General features: G+C 37.8%; 1 protein-coding gene and 1 pseudogene across 1 annotated transcript in view; one reads left to right on the forward strand and one right to left on the reverse strand.

The window, feature by feature from the left end:
- Positions 1-26,746, forward strand: part of KCNH5 (potassium voltage-gated channel subfamily H member 5) — a 276,207-nt gene that overhangs the window by 77,497 nt on the left and 171,964 nt on the right. The window contains exon 7 of the mRNA XM_058293308.2: positions 6,292-6,718. Within this exon, the coding sequence (XP_058149291.1) occupies positions 6,292-6,718 (427 nt within the window). The remainder of the gene's footprint in view (positions 1-6,291; positions 6,719-26,746) is intronic.
- Positions 594-1,671, reverse strand: LOC101427098 (chromobox protein homolog 3 pseudogene; annotated as a pseudogene).

Here is a 26,746-nt window from a genome sequence, read left to right on the forward strand (position 1 = left end):
CATTCCTTCAGCATTTCCTAATAGGAATACACACACACACACACACGTATATATATATGTATATATATATACATACAGATATATATATGTATGTATTTTGCTTTTTCCCCATTTAATTTTTTTCCTAACAAATCAATTTTGTTGTTACATATTAATAAAGCATAAATCCATCCAAAGAGTATAATCAATGGTATTTGGCGTAGTCACATATTTGTGCATTCATTACCCCAGTCAACCCCAGAGCACTTTCCTTATTCCCATAATAATAATAAACAACAAACAAACAAACAAAACTCATCACTTCTCAATCTTTTTATGCTTTGCCTGCTGTACATAGCTGCTATTCTTTTTCCTTCTCTCTAGTATATTTGTATTTATATTTTGCAAAACCTATCTTATTTATGTAATATCCCCCATATTCGTGTTTTACATGAGGTTTTACTATCTTTTACATTCCCATGTTACAGTTTTTAGTTTTCCTTTTACTAATATACAGGACCTTAGACTTTCTCTTTTTTTTTTTTTTTATGGTTGTGAAATGCCCATTTTATTTTGAATGGTTTTTTGGTGAATGTTAAAAAAAAATACAAAAATAAAAATTACATATGTATTTATATACACACACACAAATAAACAAAAAATCTCCAAAATGGTCCTTGGGCATATATGGGTTAAACACAAGTTCTAATTCAGTAATGACTGGAAAGTTTTCCCCACATTTATAAAAGCTGTTCTCTAATGCTGAGGAAATAACATACCATGGTAGCAAATGTTCTTTTCTGATACATGAAGCAACTACAGAAAGCTTTCATTTGTGCAAAATAACCAGTGACACTGATGCAAAAAAACCCAAAAAACCACACAACAAAAACCAAAGCCCCCCAAAAACCCTAACTCCCCCAATACTTCTACTTCAAAACAAACATATCAAACTTGATTTCCATTAGAATGTAGTTATTCTTCACACTAATAAATAAAAAAACCAAGACCTAGATTTTATATATATATAAATATATATAAAAAGCAACAATGCAGACAATTATTGAGCTTCATCTTCTGGACAAGAATGCCAAGTTAGTCTCTCTTCATAAAAAGCAATTACAATCTGAGGACACTTCATGTTTGCCTCTTTTGCCAGCACCAAGTCTGCCTCATCTGGATCTTTCCATTTCATAAGAAACATGAGCTCTCCACTGCTGTCTGTGGCACCAATTATGCGTTCAGGATCAAGACCTCTAGCAAAGCCTCTTTGTTTGTCAGCAGCATCTCTTTTCTTCTTTGATTTGCTGTCATCAGATTCACTGTCAGATAAAGATTTTCTTTTTGTACCATCTTTTTCTTTACCAGCTTTTTGAGAATTAAGAAATGCTTCAATTAACTCTGGGCAATCTAAATTTTCTTCAGGCTCCCAAGTATTGCCAGCATTGGTAAATCCCTTCCACTTTAGGAAATATTCCACTTTCCCGTTCACTACACGTCGATCCAGTACTTTCTCCACCACAAATTCTTCAGGCTCTGCCTCTTCAACTTTTTTACTCTTTCCATTCTGCTTCTTTCCCATTTTTTGCAATGTAGTTTTATTGGAGGCCATTTTTTATTGCAGACTTGAAGAGCTATTACGTTCGTGGTGTGGCGAAGGGAAAGAGGAGGAGGGGCGAGGACGGTGGCTGGAGTCTTCTAGGTGGATCTAGACTTTCTCTTTCAACCACTGTCATACCCATTATCAATAGTACTGCTAGTTACAAACACCATGATATGCTTTTGCCATTTCTATTCATTTCCAAAGATTACAAACAACTTTTTAACCAATTCTGCACAGATTAACCCTCAGCTTTCCATTCACTACCCCCTTCTATTTTCTGGTGACCTATATTCTAATTATTAACTCCATGAGTTTATACAATATATTTTGTTCATAATAGTGCAATCACATTGTATTTGTCCTTTTGTTTCTGGCTTGTTTCACCCAACATAACATTTTCCAGGTTCATCCATTTTTCATATGCTTCATGACTTCATTTCTTCTTACTGATGCATAATATTTCATTGTGGGTATACACGACAATTTGTTTATCCATTCATCAGTTATTGGACACCTGGTTGTATCCAACATTTGGCAATTGTGAATAATGCCACTATGAACATTGGTGTGGAGATGTCTGTTCATGTCTGTGCTCTCAGTTCTTCTGGGTATATTCCTTAGAAATGGTATTGCAGGGTTCCATGGCAAGTCTGTATTAAACTTTCTTAGGAACTGCCAAACAGTCCTTCACAGGAGCTGCACCATTCTATATTTCCACCAATAGTGAATAAGCATTCCTATCTCTCCACATCCACTCCATCATTTACAGTTTTCTGACTTTTTAATAGTGTCCAGTCTAATAGGTGTAAAATGGTATCTCATTGTAGTTTTGATTTGCATTTCCCTAATTGCTAGTGATGTTGAACATTTTTTCACATGTTTCTTCACCATTTGTGTTTCTTCTTTGGACAATTGTCTTTCCAAGTCTTTTACTCATTTTTTAATTGGCTAGTTTGTCTTTTTATTGTTGAGGTGTATGATCTCTTTGTATATCATGGATATTAAACCCTTATTGGATATGTGATTGTCAAATATTTTCTCCCATCAAGTTGGCTGCTTTTTCACTTACAGGGTATATTTTTGAGTTGTTCTTGCAGTCCTCTTCAGAATGGACTCTATATATCTCCTACAGGTGTGGCCTGGCCAGTGGAGAGAATAAGAACAGTTTCTCCTTCACACTGGTGCCATAACTATATTAATGCAACCCAAATTTACATTGACTTTTATTGGTCTACATTACTCTGTCAGATCATACTGAGTTTATTATTAACTAAAACCCCAGGTTTTCCTCCAACATTTGCCTGTGTTGCAAAAGTTTATTCAGTCACTCATTGATTACTTACTATATTACCACATGCTCAGCTTTGTAAATGACACTAGATATACTCCTCAAGGAGTTTAGATTTTCCTGGGAAGTCATGCATGCAAATAGATACTTGTAATATAGTATGATAGTGATATGCTTTAATAAAGATGTGCAAAGAATATATGATAGTATGAAGGAAGGAAACCAACACTCAGAGTGAGGAAGAGGCTTAGGATATGGCAACAATGATGGGGAGGCTGGGATATGTCAAATAAATGTACATGGACGCAAAAACCCTTATCATAAACCGTAACTAAGACTCTAGGCACCAAGAGAGTGGGAGGGAGGACCATTTAAGCAGAGAGAGCCACTTATAATGGGGCATGAAACAGCATGGGCCTTCTTGGAACTGCTAATAGCTCAGCATGGCAGAAACAGAGAGAACATGCAGAAGAATTGGTGGGAAAGGTGCTGGCCTATTAGGCAGGCACCGGGTCCTCAAAGGCTTTGCCTGTCATAATAGTACCTACAATCCTGTGGGTATTGATTAAACCTTAAATGAGTTTTAGATAAGAGAGTGAGATGATTACATAGAAAATCTATCTAATGCATTTAAATGCACTAAATGCATTTTAAAAGACCAGCCTGGTAGACTACATAAGGTGATCTGTGATTTAGAGGGAGTGAGAATGAAGGTGGGGTTGCTAAGGAGAGACTATTCCTTATATCACAGGTGAGAGAAAAAAATGAGAACTTAATCAGGCATGGCCATGGGAATAGAAAAGAAGGGAAATTTTTTAGCAATTTATTAATAGATATATTTTAAAGACTTACTCAAGAATCTTGGGTGGTGAAATCCTTAGGATTTGGTAATGAGCAGGATGTGGCAGGAAAAAGGAGGTGTTGAGGCTCAGGCCCTGGTATGGGTGACTGGGTGGACAACAATGCCATTCACTAGAGGATGAGATTGAGAGCTGATCTGGAAGAAGAGGACTCCTTCTGGGACCATTAGCTCTTGGTCAGGTATGGGACATCCACATGGAAACGTACAGTGGGCATTTGGTTTTGGTGTTGAGAACTCAGGAGAGAGTTTTGTGCTAACCTATGAACCTTGAATCAGCCATGTAGAGAAGATGATAGAATCATGGATGTGTGTGATTCACTGTGGCTGTCTTCAGCCAGCAGAGAGCTGAAGGCTGTCACAGTGAGACACCTAACTCATGATGGAAGCACAGTGAGACACCTAACTCATGATGGAAGCACAGAGAAGGGACAACCTTAGAAAAGTATTTTGAAAGAGATATCAGCTGGGGAGATGGTGAAAAACTAGAAGAGAGTGGTGTCATAGAACCCATGGTAAGGAGAATCTACAGTGCTTAGAAAGTTTTGTTTTTGCTTAATTAGTGTTTAACACTGAAAATGTGGTTTGTGAATAGCAGAGTACGGAATGGATATTCCTCAGGGTGGGCCACCTCCTTTTGGAGCAATCTGCCTATGCTAGAGATCTGGGAAGTTTGTCCTTCCACTACGGGGACTTAATGCTAGTAGGCTCCAATTCTTCATGTTCTAGTTTGGGATTGTAGCTATTTTATTGTCTGTTTTTAATTGTATTTAGGAGAACAGTTTAAGGAGAAATGACATTCATTGCAGTACTTAAAAGTCCCACAGTTCCTTTAACAATTTGACCTAACTACAGAGAAACGTACAACACTGTTTTTATTTTTAAATTTATGTTTGAGTTTTTCATGCATTTGCATTATGGTATTCTTTAGAGCAGAAGTAAGGCATATTAATATCTCCAGGGCCCAACCCAGAGGCTGGCATAGAGAAGTGCTAAAAGATATTCGTTTTTCATTGTTCATGGTTACACAGTTCCATTTTGAGAGCTTCCAAATTCTATCGCATCTTCTTACCTTTCAGCAACATGTCACTGAATTATGCCAATTTTACTTCTTCTGAACTTTATTAATTCTACCCTTTTTAACTGCCTGAGGTCTAATATCTTTTTGTTGTTTTTTTCACAAGTGTTCGAGTGAAATGACAATGTATTTTAAGACTGCGTATATGCCACAGAATTTAAGAAGCGGGAATCAAAATAGAGCCAGACTTCAAGGAGCTCAAGGGTGAGACAGCAAACAGTCAGGACTGATCCAGTTCCTTTTTTACTTCCTCGGGGGCAACAGGGTTCCTTGCTTGTACTTCTCTTTGATCGCCCTTTCTTTTAAACTTTTCAAACATACACAAAAAGATAGAACCTAGTATAACAAGCCAAATGCATTCTTCACCTTCTTCGCCTTATTTATCAAGAACTTTACGATACTATAATTAGACTCTTATAAATGTCTCATCCTTTCCACTTCACCAACCAGTTCCTTTGTGTTGGTCAGGATCAGGCCCAGACAAGTTATGCTGGCTTTTTTATCTACCTCTGGGAGATAAAATTTATCAGTAAGGAAGTCATGGAATCTATAGATTCCTCTGCTTTCACCCAAATGAGACTTGTAGGTGATGCCCAATGAGAGGCTTCTCTGATCGATACTTTATTTTATGATCGACCTCAGGATTTCATTTAATATACCTTGTAAAGTGGCTTATTATAATCTCCCAAAAATGTATCCATGGGATCTTCTTTGATTTAAGAAAGTCTAAGCTACATTTTCATTTGGGTAATATTTTATTTAATATTTAAGCTTCTCAAACTATTTTTTCACTTCTATTCCTTTTGGATATTCTTTTCTATGACTATTGCTAGAGGATGATAGGATTTAGCAAGTTAGATACCTAATCTAGGTGAAGCTCATTTTACTTTTCATCATTGCTCTACAAATTTACTGCTTATCATGACTGTAGCAGGACGTACTGGGACCAACAATGATATTTGCTCATTCTCTCCATGTGCACATTAGTATTTCCCTTTTGCTTACAAGTAAGATTGGGCTCCTTTTTACAGAAGTCTTGCTGTTTATAGCTATTATAAAATAAGAACTATAAGTTAACCTTTTAGAGTACAGGAAAAGTTTTATAAGAAGAAATAAAAAGTTTGTATTCATCACCCCAGTTTCTATTTCAGTATGTACTGTACTTTAACAAAATTTCCCGCTTGTTCATTTAGTTTTTCTCTGTGATTTTTATACTCCTCGTATGAAAATAAATTGGGTCTCCCTCAGCTAATAAGACATTGTTTTATCTTTAATTCACACATATCTTATTTCTGGTTGGGAAAGAATATGCATTCTTTAAAAACTTTCTTTGTCATTCTGCCTTTTTTATTTCCTTACTGTCAGAGTCATGTTAAATGTATGTTATTTGTATGTAAATGGGTGATCAAGTTCATGAAGATGAGCCATTGGATTGCTTCACTTCTTTTCTGAAAGTGTCACATCATTTCTTTTCTTTTATTTAGGGAATCAGCAGTCTCTTCAGTTCTTTGAAAGTGGTGCGCCTCTTACGACTGGGTCGTGTTGCTAGGAAGCTGGACCACTACCTAGAGTATGGAGCAGCAGTCCTGGTGCTTCTGGTATGTGTCTTTGGACTTGTTGCCCACTGGCTGGCCTGCATATGGTACAGCATTGGAGACTATGAGGTCATCGACGAAGTTACGAACACCATCCAAATAGACAGTTGGCTCTACCAGCTGGCCCTGAGCATCGGGACTCCGTATCGATACAATACCAGTGCAGGGATATGGGAAGGAGGACCCAGCAAGGATTCACTATATGTGTCCTCCCTTTACTTTACCATGACAAGCCTTACAACCATAGGATTTGGAAACATAGCTCCTACCACGGATGTGGAGAAGATGTTTTCGGTGGCCATGATGATGGTTGGTTGTAAGTATCTCAGATATTATTATTGTTGTGGTGGTGGTGGTTGGTACTTTTCCTAGCTCTAACCTCTGATGAATTTTCTGTTTAAAATGAAACTATCTTGTTTTCTGGAAGGCTTTAAATTCATATCACTTGCATTAGTTTAATTTTTATTTAGCCTTAAAAAATGAAAATATGAATTAATGTATTTTGCTTATTTAGAATGTGTTAACACAAGAAAACCAATGTGGATAGAGTGATTTAAAAATCAGAATGGGGCTCTGTAGTTTGATTCTGTTCACAGCTTTGTATCTGGTGGAGATCTCTCAAGGGAACAGGACCAGCTTCTAGACAGGTGGTATCTGGCACATTCCATAGGTTTTGTTGGCAATATGTTAAATTCCAAAAGAAGTAGACAGAATCTGATGTGCAACACATGGTTTAGAAAATGTCTTAGTTAATAATTGAATCCCAAACTAAAGTTTATCTCAGGATATAGTTTTATGTAGGTTTTTACAATTAAGGCCAATAAAAAGTTTATAAATCTAACTTCTATTTTAAACACTATAGGCTGAATATACATAACACCTGTCTGAAAGAATGAACAGATTAGTAAATATGCATCCATTTAGCAAGCACAAGAGAGTCTAGGATTTAGCATGCATACCTGAATACTAAGTGTCTTGACGGTGTTGTTAGGAACAGAATGCCTTGTAGAGTGGGCCAAAGACTGCATACCCTACACTCAGACTGAGACCAGATGATGTCAGAAGACCAAAACTTTTAGGGGCTACAAAGAAGCTGTTCTGAAAGAAGGTCTTGAGGAAGATTTCACCACCATCCATATCTTCAAGATGACTTAGATGATCTATCCCAGCCTCATTCTGAAACTGGAGGAAGTAGGTGTGATTGGTGTTAGTAGCATTGGTTTTTGATCTAAACCTTCCTTTTTGAGATTCCACATTGCAGCAGTTTAGATTTGACATGAGTACAAAGCTGCCAGGTCCTAAAGGTGTGAATTGGAAAGTTGTTAGGAGTCCTCCAGGGATTCGGCTCGCCCATGAAGGGTCAATATCTAAGTTTAGGTAGGTAATTTTCAGGCTTCAGAATGTCTGCAAGCTTGAAGCACCAATGTTAGCAGCTGTTTCCCTCCTGTCTCTCCAACTCTCCTTTGTACAGGGACAGAAACAAGAACATACAGACTCTGATTGCTGGTTAGAGATTACAGTTAGAGGGGAAGGGAGAATTCTGAGTGTTTGTTTCAGAGGCATTGAGGAGAAAAGTGTTCTTACATTCACAGAGATGCTCATGGTTAATTAAAGTGATACCTACACACGAAAGTGCTAAAATGTACTTGGCAAAGAGATGATTTATAAATCCAGAAGATAATGTTTTGTCATATGTAATCTCTAGTATACGGTGCTATGATATACATATAAAATAAAATGATTATGCATAAAAATAGATTTTGGTGTTTTTTGCCTTACTTTGAGCATAGTTGAATTTTTAATCTACTTTTTAAATTTTTTTCTTATTTTTAAAGACGCTTTAGACAATCCCTATATTACATAAAAAATATAGGCAATTCCCATATATCACACCCTCTTCCTTCTTGTACTTTCCCACGTTAACAACATCTTTCATTAGTGTGGTACATTTGTTACAACTGATGAACGTATATTGAAGCATTGCTACAAACCATGGACTATAGTTTACCTTACAGCTTACACTGTGCCCTGCAAAATTTTATAGGTTTCAACAATATGTATAATGGCCTGAATCCAACATTGTGATGTCATGCAGGACAATTCCAATGTCCCCAAAATGCCCCCATGTTGTACCTATTCTTTCCTCTCCCTCCCCTTAGAACCTCTGTAAGTCACTGCCTTTGTATCAATGACACAAGTTCTTTCACTACTAGAATAATAAGTCTATAACAGAATAATAGAATAATAATAAGTCTACTTTAGTCCATTTTCTTTCTCCAATCTTGAGGATTTTGGGATAGTGATGCCCACTCTGTTTCTGATTGAGGGGAGGCTTAGATCTCATGGGGCAGATGGATGGAACTGTCTTGCTTGCAGTTGTACATACTTCCTGTTTTTTGGGATGGGTGTTGTCCATTATCATCCTTTTGTTAATTGTCCTGGGTGAGTCCGATAAACTTGAGAGTAGTTGTTGGCTACAACTCTGCTGAGATTTAGGGTTCACCTGGCATAGAACAGACCAAAGATTTAAGTCTCTGGGACATATATTATTATATTAATATTTAACAAAGTATGGTGCTAAATTATAGGTTCAAATAATAGAGGCAGAAAAGCCATGTGTATGGAAACTATAAATTATAAATGAGTCTAACTCTGTTGCATTGGGGGGTATAAATTTGAAAGTAAGGCCCACTGACAGGGTGCCGAATTCCTGAGCTTGTCTGCCCTGCCTATGTCTAGATGTTTCTAGAGCCCTCAGGAGTCCTGCTATTTAAAGCACTGTTTACTGAGGCAGCCAATGAGATCCTGCTGAGATGTGTATAAGTGTCACCTCTGCAATGACCTCCCAGTGCTACTTTTTGAACTTACTTTATCTTCAGAAATTATTTTACTTTTAGCATTTGCATTTGTTTAATTTTTACTCAGTCATAAAAAATGAAAATGTGAATTAATACAATTTACTTTTTAGAATATATTAATACCAGAAAACTGGAGTGGATGCAGTGATAAAAAAAATTCTGTGGGGAACTCTGTGATTTAATTATATTCACAGCGTTGCACCTGGCAGAGATCTCATGAAGACATCAGGATAGCATCGAGACAGGATGTATCTGGCACATCCCATAGATTTCATTGGCAATATGCTAAATTTCCTTCAGTGGTTACATTTTACTTAACTGTAGTACAATATCAAAATTGACAGTGGTACTAAGTGTGTGCAGCATACAGAACTGTTCCGAAACCACAAAGATTTCCCTCATGATACACCTTATTAGTGACTCCATCCCATCCCTACCCCCAGCCACTAATTTATTTCCCATCTCAATAATTTTGTGATTTTGAGAATGCCAAATAAATGGAATCATACCAAATGTGACCTTTGAGATTAGCTTTTTTTCACTAAGTATAGCGCCCTTGAAAGCCACCCAAGTTGTATGTCTCAATAGTTTGTTCCTTTTTATTGCTCCAGTGGTTTTCATCTCACATAAAATAAAGTCTGAATTCCCTGCCCCATCTTTCAAGTCCTTACTGATCTGGCCCTTGCTTGCCTCAACCACCTCATTTTCTGCTGGTCCTTCCATTCATTGCTCGCTCTCCTCCATCCATGCTAGTCGTCTTGCTGTCCCTGAGCATGTTGAACTTAGTGTTGTCTTAGGTCTTCATACTTCCTTTTCCCACTGCTTATAACACTCCTCCCATGACTTATATCCTGAATCAGTTCAGGTATCTACTCAAATCATCTCTTCAGAAACTCCTCCCAGTGCTACCTTACAGAAAAATAAATAAAAATAAATAAAGCTAAAACCAAACACCCCAGGGCCAGTCACACTTATTTTCTGACCTTTAACGTTTTTCTTCACAGTGACTACCAAGATCTGAAACCTTGTTTACTCTGTTTTTCTCCCCCTTTAGAATGTAAACTTCATAAAGGCAGGGACTTAGCCTGTCTTTTTTTGCTGCTATATTCCCAGGAGTGTGAATAATTTTTAGCAGTTCAATGATCAACCTATTTGTTGTGTGAATGAATGAAATCAAAGAGGTCCTAATAGTCATGATTAGGATCTTCTGTCCTTGAAGTCACTCCATGTAGGCCTCTGTAGAGATACATGCCAGGCAAATTCCTACTTTGTGAACCCCCTGGTAAACTGACCTATATTGTCTTATTTGGGGACTGTAGTAGCTCCGTTAGTTGGATTTTCTCAATCCTATGTTTCTCACTAGGCTTGTTGACACAAGTTCTATGAAGCTAGTCAGTAGAAGCACCAACGACTCTTTTTCCTACCACTTTTCTATCACTACTATCCAAATGTTTGGTACATTGGAAATTTTCTCATAGATTCAGCTGTGTTCTTAAAACTTCCTTTGTTCAGAGTTGGTCCCTTTCCTTCTCTGCCTCATGTAAGGCCAATAAAACTTGCTAGATATGAATTTCTTTCTCCACTCTTCTTTCCTTTTTCTGCAGCTTCTAACTTGCGTTCAAGATGAATATAGGCTTTTAAAGGTAATACTATCTTCCCTGAGTTTCTGATATATTCTTTCAACCCCCCAGCGATAGTTTTCTGTTCATATACTATGATAATTTTAGATGTCTTCTTCCCTGTTGGTTTACATTTTTCTTTTATGTTGTGAACAATTCCAGCTTCTAAGACCAGAGTGTTCTAGGGAGAGGCCTTTTCATTTCCTTCTTAGTCCTTGGGTTTGATAGTTTCATGGCATACTTCTTCTACAATGACCCAAAAAGATGATAGAAAACTATTAGAACCAATGAAGTATTAATTTCCCACACTTCCAAAATTCATTAGCCACACATGCCAAAAATATCAACCAAATGTGGACATTGTGCTGTTAGTAATCTTAGCACCATTTATTTTCTACAATAACACCAAAGGAAGCAAACATAAAAACAAACCACCAGTGTTTCCAGAACTCAATATATAGCCAGTTGTAGACCTAGGCAGAGATTTAGTGCTGTATGTGTACGTGTGCAGTGTTTGTGTGTATTTGTGTGTGAAAGGGGGAAGAGGAAGGCAGTAAACAGAAGGATTCATGATTTTAGTTGTGCCAGGATTTCAGTCAATCTCTGCTGGCTGTCTGAGAAGTACCACTTATCATTTCATAACTCAACAACTGAGAAAACTGTTTTATCCGAGGGCTATTGGAGATGCCAACCTCCTATATTCTGTTGAGAAAAGTAATCACTACTTGTAGATAATAGTTTTTTACTTGGAGAAAGTCATCTGAAATTTCCTTGCCATCCAGCAAAATTTAGAAATTTCAATGACAGGAATTCCAGTTCCTTGGTCTTTCCTGAGCTCTTTTGTTCTTCAATTCCCTTCCCTCCCTGGCTCCTGGGTTCTTGGGCCCTAACGGTGAATTGTATGTGGTCTCTATACAGGACCGTAATCTCAAGTCTTTCCTTGTTCATATCAGGAAGATTGTCAAACAAAATTCATGACTGTGGTCTCCTCCCAATCCCAGTCTCTGATGTTCCCAGATCCCTTCTATGTCAGCAGATCCCTGGGTATTTCCTTTACATGTTACTCAGGAATTTCTTAGACTGGAAATATTTGTTCCTACATTTGCCCAAGGTGGAAAACTCTCCTGCTCAGATTCCTGAACCAGTAGGGTTGTTTGGTTTTTCTCAATTTAAATCTACTACCATGTGTTCTTCCCCTCTAGTTTGTCTTTTCTTGGTTTTGGCATTTCCCATACCTTGGTGACCTCCATGGCTCTGGTGGCAGCTCTATCACCCCCAGGATAGTCAGGCTCCCATTCCTCTGTATATGTTCATTTATGAATTAATCCAGCTACACTGATAATGTTCATGAAATTCACTACTGAAGGGCTTTTGTTAAAGAGGATATGTTGTAGTTTTGTTCTGCAGCAGTTGTGAAGAATAGTAAATATATATATGTACATATATATTTAGATAAAAATGTAGGTAATCTCTGTCAATTTACTCAGTAAGTACTTAATGATGCTTTCCTGAAATGTTTTCTAATTTATTTGATTTATACAACCTTATTGAGCCCCTAATAAATTTCTATTTTCTAAAGATTACAAGACTAATGAATTTTGCTGCTATTCAGAAAGCACCTTAGTATATTGATAGTCTGTTAGAATGGGCATAAAACAGAGGAGTGTGGAATTTGGCTGATGTGATCAGCCTTTTGTCTTTTTAATGTATTTATTAATCTTCTAAGATTTGTAATTTTAGACCTACACTATCCTACATCTTCAGACCACTTTACTTTATGTTTTCCTGATTACTGCAACAGTCAATAAACTGGTTTCTCTGCTCATAGTCTTTTTTCCTTCCAATCCATCTTCCATACTTCCATCCTTTCCTTAGAATCAAATCTTAAACTATCTCACAATCAGTAGGATAAAACCCAAACTCCTTTTCAAGCTCTAAGGCCACTTGATGTCTCAAATCTTTCCTACCTCCCAAACCATACCTACTTTCCACTCAAGCCAAAGTAAAATTCATGGAGTTCCCTAAAAAGGCCTAGCCATTCTATGCCTATGTTTTTCACGTATGTTTTCTTTGCTTAGACAGCACCTAGGCCCTGCTTCATTCATCCATTGGATTCTGAGCTCAAGTCACCTTCTCTTAGAAACCTTCCTAGACTCCCTCAGGTTGAGCTTGGTGAACTGGTTTCACTCATTCATCCATTCTTACACTCATCCAATATGATTAATGAACCCAACTATAAACTAGGTACAATGCTTCATGATAAAGATACAATGATAAACAGGAAAAACACAAAACCTGTTCTCGTCAGACTTTTGAGTAAGGCCCACTTCTTTATCTTTATTCCTTTCTTCAAAGTACTTTTTAGCTCTTAGTATAAAGATAGAGATGATAGAGATAGGAAATAAGGATAGAAATAGAGACAGCTGGATAATTTTCATGTTTGATATCCTCACCATATCGCTAGCTTCTTGAGGGCAGGGAGGTATCTAGCTTGTCTCCCCAATGCTAAAATCTAGTAGAGCACCTGGAACAATGATGAATGAATTAAACCATGTTTAGTGATACAAAGACAAAGTAGTTTCAGACACCACAATTCTTACAGAGAGTCCCAGATCCTTATAAAGAGACCCCTGCTGAGTTTTCTTGTTGTTTTTTGGGAAAACTCAACTTTTATAGAGTATAAGAGGCTTTGTGAAAACGTGACTGGGCATCAAAGAAAATGTGAGTATAAAAGAACATTCCTGCAAAAGACACAATTTCTATTTTGAACAAGAAACAGGAAATAAAGTATATATCACAGTCTTTTTCTAACTACTGAACTGTATGCCTGAAGCCACTCAACCATGAAAAAAGATGCTTATAACGTTGGGATCCAAGAAATGTTCTTCCTCATGGGATACTCAGCTCATTAAAGAAAAGAAAAGGAAAGGAAAGAAAAAGAAAAAGTCTTTTTCCAAGCTGGGGTAAAGCAGACACAAAGAATTGACCCAGTTTCCAAAATAAACATTAGCTTAAAGCTCTCTCCATCTGGCTAAAACTAAAACCAGAAATGAAAATCAGCATGTTCTCACTCCATTTCCTACCTACATAACAAGAGCAAGGGCAAGAAAAATTTAACTTACATCTTATTATATGTGAAGTTACTCAGACATCATATTGAGATTGGTAGATTTTTTTTAAGTCTTAGAAAAGGACAACTAACTGTTAAACTGTCTGTATATCCATCTGGGTCAAATGCACTTCAGATTCCCCACTGTGTACAACCTTTTCCTGGGTCAGGTTCCTAGGCTTGGAGAAAAGTGTCCTTCCGCCTGCCTAGCTGTTCAATTTCTACATGGAAAAACACATCTTTTTCCAAAAGCATGGTTTCTCCAAAATATTCCCAGAAAGTCTGCCTTCTCAAGTCTTCACTGCACATATTCCATATTAACTTCATCTCCGAGAACCAGACTCATTCCATGGGTAGTAGCATAACTGTGTCCTCAGAACCTTAAGCATTTGGAATGTTAGCACAGAAAGGAACCTGAAAAGTCATCCATTTCAACTCCTACAATTTGCAATTGAAAAAACTAAAACCCAAAGAGGTTCAACAACTCACCAAGGCCACACAGGTCCTTGGCCCCAACTTCTATCTCTAGTCTCACCATCTTCTATTTAATTCCTTTTTCCCTGTGGGTAGGGTTTAGAGCAGTGCTCATCTCAGTTTGGCATTTATCTAAACCTCACAGACGGTGCTAAATGAGCTCATCAACCTGACAATATGATGTGTGGCATTGGTCTCCTCTGCATGGTGAGTGACCAGTGTGTAACAAAATGCTGCCCAGTGGCACTTAACCACCCACATGGAGTTTCAAGTTTCCCTTCCTACACATTCCACTGGCAGATGGTCCTGCTATACTTCTAAATGTGTTAAATTATTTGCCTGCTGCATTATAAACCATATCAGTCAATTAGAGAATGTTTTTAGACTGTTTGGGCTACAATCAATTACATCCTATTTGAAAATTGTAGATTAGCACCATATGATTAGGTTTCTTCTCTATCAATCAAACCACATCAGTTTTTATATTAATGATTTTTTTTTTCCTTTTTAAAGTCTAAGTTTGCATGACATCATGGCAGGGCAGATTCTGACTTCATATATCATGTGAGCTATAGGCTACCTCAATTTAGCAACTAAGCAAATAAAAATGGAAAGATTTAAAAATACTTTTTAATAAAATTAATGTTCCAATTCCAACTTCGTAGCCCTTTGACATACACTGTCTATGTGTTTAATAATGTATGAAAACATTCTGGCATAGGCAGCATGGTTTGTAAAAAGAGCTTGGGCCTACGTTCAAATTTTTTTCCTCACATATAAATAGTTTGCATCAATGATCTGAACCATCATCTGTAAATGGAGACAACAGTTCCTGCATTGCAGAGTTATTTGAAATATCCAAAAAGAGATCATATATAAAATTCCTGAAACCTTTTTCCAATTGTTATTGGTGAATGAGTGAATGTGTGGAGTAAGGTAGAAATAAGAGGTTAGGAGGACTTGTAGACTTCTGTTTAATTTAGTTGAGTGAATGATGAAGCTGTTTCCTAAGTCACAAAAGTTTGAGAGACATACAGGTCAGTCAGCTGAGCTATGTCTATTAGACAGAGTATTGTTTTGGATTCTAGTGATGTGAGGCATGGAGACATTCTTTGGGAATCACAGTTTAGGGAAAGTAATTGATGTCCAGGGAGCACAGGTAAAGTCAGAATAAACCTGGTTGAGGGTGGACACTTAAGAAAGAAGAGTCCCAGAGGGACTAAGAGAAAAAGTCAGGGGGTGTAGAAAGAGGCATGACTCCACTAGCAGAGTCTGCAGTTAACAAAGGATGAGAAAGTTTCAAGAAGGAAGGGGGAGCAATAAGACAAATGGGACAGCAAATCAGGAAAGATCTGGCTAGCCTTAGGAGGTCTTCAGTGACCTTCCATGAGTAGTTTCCTTGCCCATTTGAGGGGTGAGAGCTGCCCTGAGAATTTGTCTTTATGGGATCCACAAACTTTTTTCCCCTCTATGTTAAGGGAAAATAAACTCATCAATAGCCATTAACTTAGTGCAGGTGGATGATACCTGTATAGTGATTTTCACTGCCAAAGTTGTTTCTTTCTGAATCAATTTTCAAATTCAATATGATATATTGAAATTAGACTATTATATGTGTACCTACTTTTCCTTCTGTGTTATAAAACAGAAAATAAAATTGACTAGGAGAGAAGTTGTTATGAAATCCTATTTCTAAGAACAGGTGTTTTAGTCAGAGGACACTTTTACTCATTAACAACTATGGGATTATTATTTTTTTTTTGACCCTTCCCCAATAATTTAGTTATGATGCTTGTGGAAGATGGCTTTGGACAGATCATTACCTGGTAGGTAAAGTGGTCCTCTGTTAGAGAAAAGAGTGGGGGCTATGTGAGCCCACGTATAGGTGGCATCAAGGATCAACTGACATAGGATTTTAAGTTTGTTGGAAACGAAATACTTGGAATATTTTTTACAGGTTGAAAGTCTCACAAGTCCATAGATGAATATTTTTAGAATCTGTTAAAATAAGCATCATACCCAAAGGCCTTTCTTGCTTGGATTTAAGAATTGTTTTGGTGTGTTCAGAGGCAATTTCCTTCAGAGCAATTTCTAATACAGTCTCTTAGTGACTGCTTCTACCTCATATAATATTTACATAAATTGTGATTACTGAGTTAAGCCTCCCTCGGAGGTCAGGTGCCAGGTACATAGCACTGGCTTTGAGGTGTGAATATAGATAAGATGATCCTAATGGCATGAGAACTATGTCCAAATTGACTCTAAGAAATATTAAGGGCCTTAATAAATTCTCTTTGAAGCTTTTTCTGTGGCTACCCTTTTGGATCCTGTCTTCTTTAAAGTTTAGTTGATTTATAACAATCCCCCAAATTCTTAAAATTTGTGAGCCTCACTGATTTGGAAATGAATTTGAGGGAAGGACTCTTAAACTCCTGCCTCTAAATTAGGCTCTGGCAAATGAGACAAGACTAATATTGGCTCTTTTGATTAAACTTTGGGGTGGGAGGAACAGACATGGGAGACTTTTCTTATACTTGACCATCTTTGATTCTCTGTCAGTTTGACTCACTTCCTCTTAGAAAAGGCCTCAAAGGATCCTTTTAGTGGGGATGTTTTCCTGACTCCTTTTCCTTATGAGGGTCTAGTGAGAGAACAGTGCCCCCCCCAAAAAAACAAAAACAAAAACAAAAAACACAAAACAACCACAGACACTGCAGACTCCTTTCACCCTTGTCCTTTTGCTGCACCATGCCCTAGAAATCTCAATCTGGATACATCCTGTTCCAGGACTGCTGAGTACTAACTGCAGTGAACTACAAAGCCATGCAAAGAGGTGCCACTAAGATGGGTGATTTGCAGTTGTAACATCTTTACTTATTTTAGGTTGTCTCCCTCTTATGTTTTGCTGAGCAGCTATTCTTGTACAACTCCCACACCTTCTCCTCCCACCTTTCCCCAACCTATGACCACCCTTCTTCATCTCACTAGGCAGCCTTCCTCTAATTTTTCTGAAAAAGAAGAGGGTAGCAGTAAATTATGTGCACTTCTTTAAGTTCCTGACTCTTTCATGGCTAAGAGAGTGGGGAAAAATCATATAGGACCTTGTTACACAAAGCAGTGGCTTTCATTCTGTCAGATGGGAAGTCTTTTGAGGGTTTGAGCCAGAGTGGCATGCTTTGCCTTGTATTTTATAATGAACACTCTGGCTGCTGAGTGGAAAATAAGCTGGAAAGCGTCATTGATGGAAAAGGGGAGACAGGTTAATAGTCCAGGAAAGTGATGACAGTGACGGTAGTTAGAACTGGTTGGATTCTGAGCATATTTCAGGTTAGGATCAACAAAGCATGAGGGTTTGCAAGAAAGAGTGTGTCAGGAATTACTTTAAGGTTTTCAGTACAAACAACTGCTATGCTAAGTTAGGATGCTCATTTGTCAAGGTGAGAGGCAGTTATGTGTACTTGTCTAGAGGTCAGTGGAGTGGTCCAGAGTGTGCACAAATGTTTGCTTTGTTGATCAATATTGTTTCTCTCCAATTATTTTCCCTTCTTCTTTCTGTGTTGTCTGTCTTTCTACTGAATCTTTCTCATCAGCCCATAAATATGCTCAGATATCTTCAATAAAACTACATATGCAAATAAAACATTTGACCTTGCTTTGTCATCACCTCTCTCTCTCTTATTTTCCTTTTGTAAGCACGCTTCCTAAAGCAGGTGCCTGCACTTCCATTTACTCCTTACTGAGATTGGATTTCTTCTTCTGCACCATCACTAGGTACATTTGGCATATTCCATGGGTACTTTTCCTTCATATGGGAACAAGTCCCTGGACTTCTTTGAGGTTTCTCTCTCCCTCACTCCCTTCCTATTTCTTCTCTGCTTGCCTTAATGGATCATCTTATTCTGTTCACCTTAAGTTTTGAAAACTACGACACTGAGAATAAATAGAAAGAGCAAGGGCAGCTCTCCTGATAAGATGAGCAGTATCTCCCTAGCCAACTCCCTGATATCTCTCTGATCACTTTGCCTGATATTTCCACTATTAGAAATCTTGCTTCATGTGCCCTTGATTCCCAAGGCCCCTAGGATACTGCCATTTTGTTCTCTGAAAGGTGTAAGTCTTTAGCCCCTATTAGCATATAAACATGGGCTGAGTTTCAAGCTACTTCACTATTACAATGAAAAGAAAAGAGGTGCTGAGATTTCAGAAGAGGGAGGAGTATATGTTGAGCATGAGAGTGTGCCTGTGATTGGGAGGTGGGGAATGGAAGGCAGCTAAGGTGATGGTGCCAAGGAGAAACATCTTTCGGAGGATATTTTTTCACTCCTACCTTTTTGGTGGGTAAATAATCAGAGATTGATACTTCCTGCCACCTTTTGCCTGGTTCAGGGCCATGAACTCTTTCTTGCCCACCCTGTCCATTGTGTCCCTGTCAGTCTCTTATTTCATTAGCCTTTTATTATGGTCTGTAATTATATTCTTTTGTTCTTCCTTTATATATATATATTCCTTGTCTCTCTAACTAAAATGGTAGCCATGAAGACAGGGACCTTGTCTGTCTGGTTCACCTCTATATTCTTAATGTAACAAATGAATGAATTTAGATGTTGTGTATTTGAAAAGTTGTGTATTTGGGACAAAGCTAAACCACACAGTTCTCCAGGCCCAACTATTTTAGTGGTGGGTTCAAATTTTTATGCAAAAAATTTCCCAAAACCTTAACTGTATGAACATGTAGGTGACTTCATTTCCTACATCTGAGCTACCTTAGTTATTGACACCACCCCTTTTCTATTCTTTCCACCCTTTTCCAGTCTTCTGGTTGTACAGGTCTGAGCCTGCTATATCCCAGGGCCCTAGCTAGGACGTAGGATACACTTCCCTATTGCTTTTGGATTTTTCCTCAATTGATTTTGGGTCTCTTTTGCTATCTCCTAAATTTGCTTCAATTCTGCCCACTTATATTTCACTATACCCCCACCCCACCCCTGGTGTGTTCTGGGAAAGATCTAAGATTTTAACAGTAACAACAAAGCACAATAAGAATTTGAAAAGCTATTTGCTGTCCCCAGGGCCTGGCTCTTTCAAAAAAAATCTATGCTTTTGAGATTATTGTTTTGACTATGGATTTTTTTTTTTTAAGTCTAATTTGAAACTTGAACTGCTTTGTTTGTTCTTAGCTGTATCCACACCCCCTTGAAAAGTGACTGCCACTGTTTCAGTGGGAGGATAGTAGAAGGGCCATTAGGAAGAACTAGAAATTAGAGGGACCAAAATATACCTCCATGTGTGTACGTATGTGTGTTCCTCAGATATGACTTAGTCACAGTATAAATGAGTTTGCCATACCCTCAGTTGTTCATTGGCCACAGAAGAGAAACCCTTGGGAATTTAAATGATGTGAAAACAACTCTCTGTACCATAGACAGAATTTGATGAAAAAGCTTGGGTAACCTGTTCTGTAGAGGGCAACATAAAAGCAGAGCTGTTTCAATTTAGATGAGAAGCACAAATCTTTTTGTTGTTGTTGCTTGCTAAAGAATCATAATCATATGAGAGTATTTTAGAGAAATTGGCACCTTGAAAAGTGTTTCTATTCACTCAAAGGGAAATTTCAGTGGCTTCTGATACTTGAAGAGAGTCTTCCTATGGTTATGTGGCTCTAACAGCTAATTTAATCATTAAAAAGAAGTTCTGAGAAGTAAAGAAAGGTGATTGCAATGGGATTTGGTTAATATGACAATGCCAGAGAAGACATAGTTGAGATAAACAAGAAGGGAGCCAAGGCCTGCAGAGGAAGGAAAGGAAATCCACGGAGTTTACCTTGTTTCTTTTTAATTTAATTTGTATGGTAACTTAGTTTAACTGCCTGCTACTTTTTAAAATTTAATATTTAGATCAAAGTAATACATGCACATCATTTAAAGAGTAAAATAGTGCTATAAGGCTTATGATGAAATATAACAATTCCCTGCCCCCATGCTTTTTCCCATTTCTCAGATATTACTTTAAAATCTTACTCATTTAGTTTTTGGTCATTTATTTTTGGTAATATGAAAGAAATTTCAGTTTTAGTCATTGTTATTTGACTCCCATATTTGGAAGATGAAAATATAATTTTCTTTCTTGTCCCCTCCCCCTTAGTCCCCACAACATATACATATTCATTTTCCAATGATCTATTTTCTCGTTATATTTAGATAAAAATTTTGATTGACTCAATAGTCTGTTTTCATTATATGACTATGCAAACTCTATAACTGAGTCATGTGGTATGCTATGATTATATTCCTATAAAACATTTTGTTTTCCAACTCAAGGTTGTTTTCTCATCAAAGTCAGTTGCCATGTGTTAAAGCAAGATGGCCGCTGATCTCTGCCTGGTCTCTCCTTCCTTGAGTTCCTCTTCCTCCTGAGGCTCTGGGGGCGTAGCTTCTTCCCCATGACAGCTGTAGGCTGGCATAGGGCTTATCTCTTGGACTTCCTCTCCCTCTTGGTATAGGTTCATGTCTTTTCAGGTTTTCTATATCAGCTGCAAACTATCAGGAGAATGGCTCATCTCTCCCTGGGGCCCCAGGATAAAAAATGACAGACTTCACTCTCTTTCTGTGTCTCTTCTTGAGTGAGTATCCGTTTATATTGGCTCACCAAGGGGGCAGGGACTCAACCTGAGTCACGCCTTACTGACGTGGTCAAATTAAAACCCTAATCTTAATAGGTAATTTAATTGGGGACCCCTCGACTGAATTCAGTATAATCAACAGGTTGTCACACTGGGAAGAATACATTAATTTACAAATGTAATCTTTCTCTTTTTGGGATTCATAAAATAATTGCAAACTGTCACAGTCATGGGAAATTCCCATCATCAGTATTTTTTGGTCATTTTGGTTAAATAGGTCAAATTCCCCAGAAAAAAATCTTCCAGTCTCTAGCCAAGGGAATATATGCCTTGTTGCCAGTTTTCAGGAAGCTGATTGGGGAATATTGTTGCAGGTTTGACATTCATTGTGTAAGCTTTTACATAATCCCCCTGATTTCAGTATGGTACCACTATTCTCTACTGTTCCCTCAGCCTAATAATCCTGTTTTACTCTCATCAGAGAATAAATCTCCAGTCTTCTATGGCAGTGTGAAAGACACAATTGCCTGACTCTGTGGGGTTAAGGATGGCAACTGTGGAGGGATATCCATCTGCTTCTTAAACAGAATTTCAATAAATCCTCTAGTTTCAGCCCTATCTTTGCCCTCTCATTTCCAAATGTGCCTGGTGGTGGCAATTCCTGAGATATCTGGAGGTTCTGTAGAACAAATCGGATTGCTCCTTGGCTTTCCCTACTGATGGTTCAACCTTCCCTACCAAAGATGCAACTTTCTTGGATCTGCTAAGGCAGTTACTACTCATCCTATGCTTTCTAGCTTCCAAAATTTTGTTACTGTTGTGTCTTCTGTACTCTTTGTCCTTGTGGCAGTATGTCTTTACTTACATTATTTTGTGGGTTTTGGGAAGGGGCAGAAATACATATATGTGTTCAATACTCCATTTTTGGCAGCAGTCTCTGTCCCTTAATGTTTCTGTCAGTTCTTTCTCTTATCTTTCCCTTGTTTGTTATCCACTTTTATATTGCTGTTGATCTAAAAGTTCCCACAGCTGTTTAACTTTTGTCTCCAGCTACTTTGTCCTTAGGGTCTATCCCAACTTTGCAAAACCCATCAGTGTTTCATGGCTTTAACATTTTTCTACCTAACCCGTAAGTCTACTCCACTGTTCTTGGCTCGTTGCCTCTTAAATACCATCCTTGCTCTTTGGAAGTCCTATTGTGTTATGTGCATCCTCTTTTCTATTTTTCTCTTATATATTCTTCTCTTGTCCCCTCTCTGAATTCATCAGAGTCAGCCTTTTCTTTCCAATACCATGTCATTCCTCAAGTCCATTGCCAGCAGAGCATCATTCCTCAATCCCTTAAATTTATGGACTAATACTGTAAAAATGATCAAGTCCTCTATGTTACTCTAGGTTTAGTCAGGCTTCTAGCCCTTTCACGTAGGCTTGCACTTTAGAGTTAAAGAAAGGAATGGAATTTACCAGCATCGTTGATGAAATATCCTCAATTTCTTAAAGTCAGGATTCCATTTTTAGGCCCAGAAGTGGTAGGCAAGGAAGTATGGAAAGGAAGAACACTCTCAGTGCTATGAACTGAATTTAAAGCAAACACGGTTAAAATTCCTTTTCTGTCAGTCTTTAAGAAATAGTGTTGTATAGTCCACAGTGAATTCAGCACAGTGATGTTTGGATTTTGTTGATAAATCCGTTATAGATGTTTTTTCAGTTTATGTTTGGGCTGAAATACTGTCAGCTGGAATGCTTCACTAAGGCAGCCAGTGTAGGTTGGGAGCATATGTGCCTTTGATGAAAGTTGCTTTGCAGTTTAAAATCACTGGGATTCCTGTGAAGCTGCATCTTGTGAACATTGTTATGTAAGCACTGCCTTGAAAATCTTGGCTTGAGTCTCAATTAAATAAGTTTATAGAGTATAGACATGCTGGCTGAGCAGGGGAAAATGAAATGCCTCAATGTCATGGTATCTGGAACTTTTCTGTTGTCAGAACTTTGCTTATAGAAATTTAAAGTAGGGGAAAGCCAACTAAAACCCTCATCATGATAAGTGGTAAAATGAAGTGGTAAAAGGATCATTGTTGAGGGCTGTGTCCACATTGTTAAGCAGAACTGAATGACCAGAGTATCTGGAATAGGGCAAAGAAGGGAGAGAATTGTGTGGGGTGAGATCAGAAGGTAATGTGGTCAGATCTGAAAGGGCCCTGGTGAACATTTTATTCTGTGAATGGGGCTCTCTAGGGAGTTTTGAGCAGAAAATGTCTTGCTCTGACATATTTTAGCAGGGTCACTCTGCCTGCTGTGTTAAAAATAGACTCCAGGGTCATGTGGGAAGAAGAGACAATTCAGAGAGACTAATGAATAAATCGAAGTGAGAGATGAATAGTGACTTGGACCGAGGAAATAATAGCAGTGGGCATGTTGGGAAGAGGTTAAATTCTTAGTTATATTTTGAGGGGAGAGTTAAAAAAAAATTGCTGGAAGTTTGGATGGGGGGTATTAAAGTAAGAGAAAAATCCAGGATGATTCCAAGGTTTTTTGGCCTCTGGGGATTGGAAAGATTATGGGGGAAAGCAGTGGTTTTTTATTTTTTGCTTTTTTAAACAGTGTGGTTGAATTAGGAGTTAAGTTTTGATAATTCATGTTAAGCTTGTGATGACTGCTAGTCAGACAAGTGTACATGTCAAGTAGGAAATTGGGTAGACAGGTCTGGACTTCAGGGCAGAGATCATGGTTGCAAAAATATATTTGAGAATAGTTGGTATGGCGCTGATATTTAAAGCCAGGTGACTAACTGAACTTGCCATGGGATTGAGTATAAATAGAGAACAGATCTAAGAACTAAGCCCTCACATTCCAATATTTGGTGGTCTGTAAGATGAGGAGAAATCAGGAAAGAGGCCAAGAAGGAGCACTCAGTGCGGCAGGAGGAAAATTAAGAGTGAGGTGTCCTGCAGGGCAGGTGAGGAAAGTGTTTCGAGGAGGGGCGTGTAAACTGTGGCAAGTGCTACTTAGAGGTCAAGCAGGATGAGCCTGGGGTTTGATCATTGGTTTTTGCAGGCTGGAGGTCACTAGTGAACTTGAGTAGATTTGAAATAAAAGATCTTACTAATCTCTATGTGCTTCAGGTTCCTCATCTATAGAATGGGGTAAAAATATTACCCACATTCATAGGCTTGAGTATTCATCTAAAGCACTCAGAACAAAGCCTGGCACATTGGCAAGGAATAAATAAATATATTGTTGTTTTCAGAAACAACAGGTGGACCTTAATTGAGATAGTTAGGTCATAAACTAATGAAGAATTCATTTAATCCTCCAATCCAAATACCTCCTGTTCTGGCTATCGTTGACTTAGTTTGGTGTCTCACTGAAGTCTAGGCAAATCTTCACAGTGTGTAACTCTATCAAACAAGAAATGAGGTTATCACAGCATGACTTCATCCTCAGGTTCACATGCTGGCTCTGAGAGAGAACTCCTCTCATTTGTGGGTGCTCACGCATTCTTAATCTAGCACAGGGTTTATGTCTAGTTTACCAGTTTGTCTTTGGAATTCACCATTTTTTTTTATTCTTGTTTGAAAACTACAATTGTGTCCATGCTATTTCTAGCCTTTTCCATCTTTGTCTTTTTCAATCATAGCTGGCAGTGAGTGCCACAATTATCTCTTTGGCAGGTTCTCTATAGTATCTTGGGGTGAAATCTGATGGGACTAGATCATGCAAACTCATTTAGAGCTATTAATGTTTTGTTTCTTTTTCAGTTTGTCTCCTGTCGGGTTTATGGCTCACTCAGCAGTACTCATTATAATCTATATCCCAGTCTGAATATTATTCTACTTAACATAGAAAACAGGCAGAGCAGGATTTGTGTGTCCTCTGTGGCATCCATCAACATTGAGTCACAGCCTAAGAGGCAGGGTTATTTTTTCTTCCTACTGTTTGTTGTTCTGTTTTCCTTAGGAATTTTTTTTCAAACATTAGTTTTTTTTTTTTTTTTAATTTCTTCTTTTTTTTTTAAATTTTTTTATTTTTTATTGACTTTGTAATAATATTACATTAAAAATATATATGTGAGGTCCCATTCAACCCCACCCCCCCACCCCCCCTCTCCCCCCCCCCCAACAACACTCGTTCCCATCATCATGACACATCCATTGGATTTGGTAAGTACATCTTTGGGCACCTCTGCACCTCATATACATTGGTTCACATCATGGCCCATACTCTCCTCTATTCCATCAAGTGGGCCCTGTGAGGATTTACAATGTCCGGTGATTACCTCTGAAGCACCATCCAGGGCAGCTCCACAAACATTAGTTTTTAAGGCCTTTAGATTTCCTATCAATTTAGGTAACCATCTTCATAGAAAACAATCTCCCTTTTAGGCTTTGAGATCTTGGCAACTTGTTTAACAACATCCAACACCATGTTTTGTCCTGAAGATCACCTAAATGCTTCATAAATTCATTAGAGTAGCAATAAAGGTGCACTTATAGTTTATAAATTTCCTTAGCATTGAATTACTTTAGTTCTTGCTTGAGCCGATATAAGCCTACTCTTCTTGTCTTCCATGCCTCCTTTCCTCTCCTCCCTCTCCCTTATTTTCCTTTTCTACCATCTACTTAGAATATTTCCTTTCTGAAACATTTTGAAATGTTTATTGTGTGACATTTTAGAATACATAAAATAGTCACCCAGTATTGATAAGTACATAGTCTTTGTCATTCTCAAAGCTTGTGCAACTCTATAGTGGCAAGAAGAGAAGCTATCTATTTCTCTGGTCTATACATTGTACCTGCAGGGTCTTTTCTCTCCTTGTTCCTGATCTTAATTTTCTTAACGTGGGTATTTCTTTCTTGTTTGATATTGTATAGAGAGCATTCAGACATAAAACCATTATTTATAGTCCATGGAAATCCATAATTGGGAATCCAACTTCAGATTCTGTAGTTGTGTCTATAGGGGTTGGTTAGAGACTACATTGTGGCCACCTGCTGTGCACTGTAAATTGTACCATCCTTGGTAATTTAAGGGTTTAAAGCAACCAGCTGAATGCCAGGGGCCAGGGGAGGGGACTGGTTAATACTTTAATTTTTTTTTGTCTTTTACCTGTGAAACACAGAATGAATATATGTATGTATTTATAGAAATATATTATACATTCTATTATTTAAACATAGAAATACAATTTTGGGCTGACAAAAATCTGATATTGAAAAATATTGATTATGGTACTCAAAGTGAAAACTAAAAGAGTGTTCTGAAGAATTTTCAAAGAGAAGGAGAAAATATTTAGCTAAGCTAAATATTTACACATTTATACAAACAAAGGCTTCTATAATTTAATGCCATACATTAGTTTTAACGTGTGTGGCTTATTTTTCACCGTATGTGGCTTATTTTCAATTTAAAATGAATGTGTGCTTTAATTAGTCATGAAGTGGGAAAGGAAGGCCGATCTTTTTTTAGTTAAACACAGAGTAATTTACATGGTACTCTCTCCCTTATTCTTGGTGATAGTTCTATATTCCGGCTAACCAACAAAATGTGGTCCACAGAGACCCAGACCAACCAATCATTTAATGTGTTGAGACTGTGGTTTGGTTTGTTTCTTAATACATATTGCTTAACTGAAAATAGAGTTTTGAGGTTTTCCTTTACTTGTTAA

Source organism: Dasypus novemcinctus, chromosome 3 (genome assembly GCF_030445035.2).
Source record: "Dasypus novemcinctus isolate mDasNov1 chromosome 3, mDasNov1.1.hap2, whole genome shotgun sequence".
NCBI classification, from domain to species: Eukaryota; Metazoa; Chordata; class Mammalia; order Cingulata; family Dasypodidae; genus Dasypus; species Dasypus novemcinctus.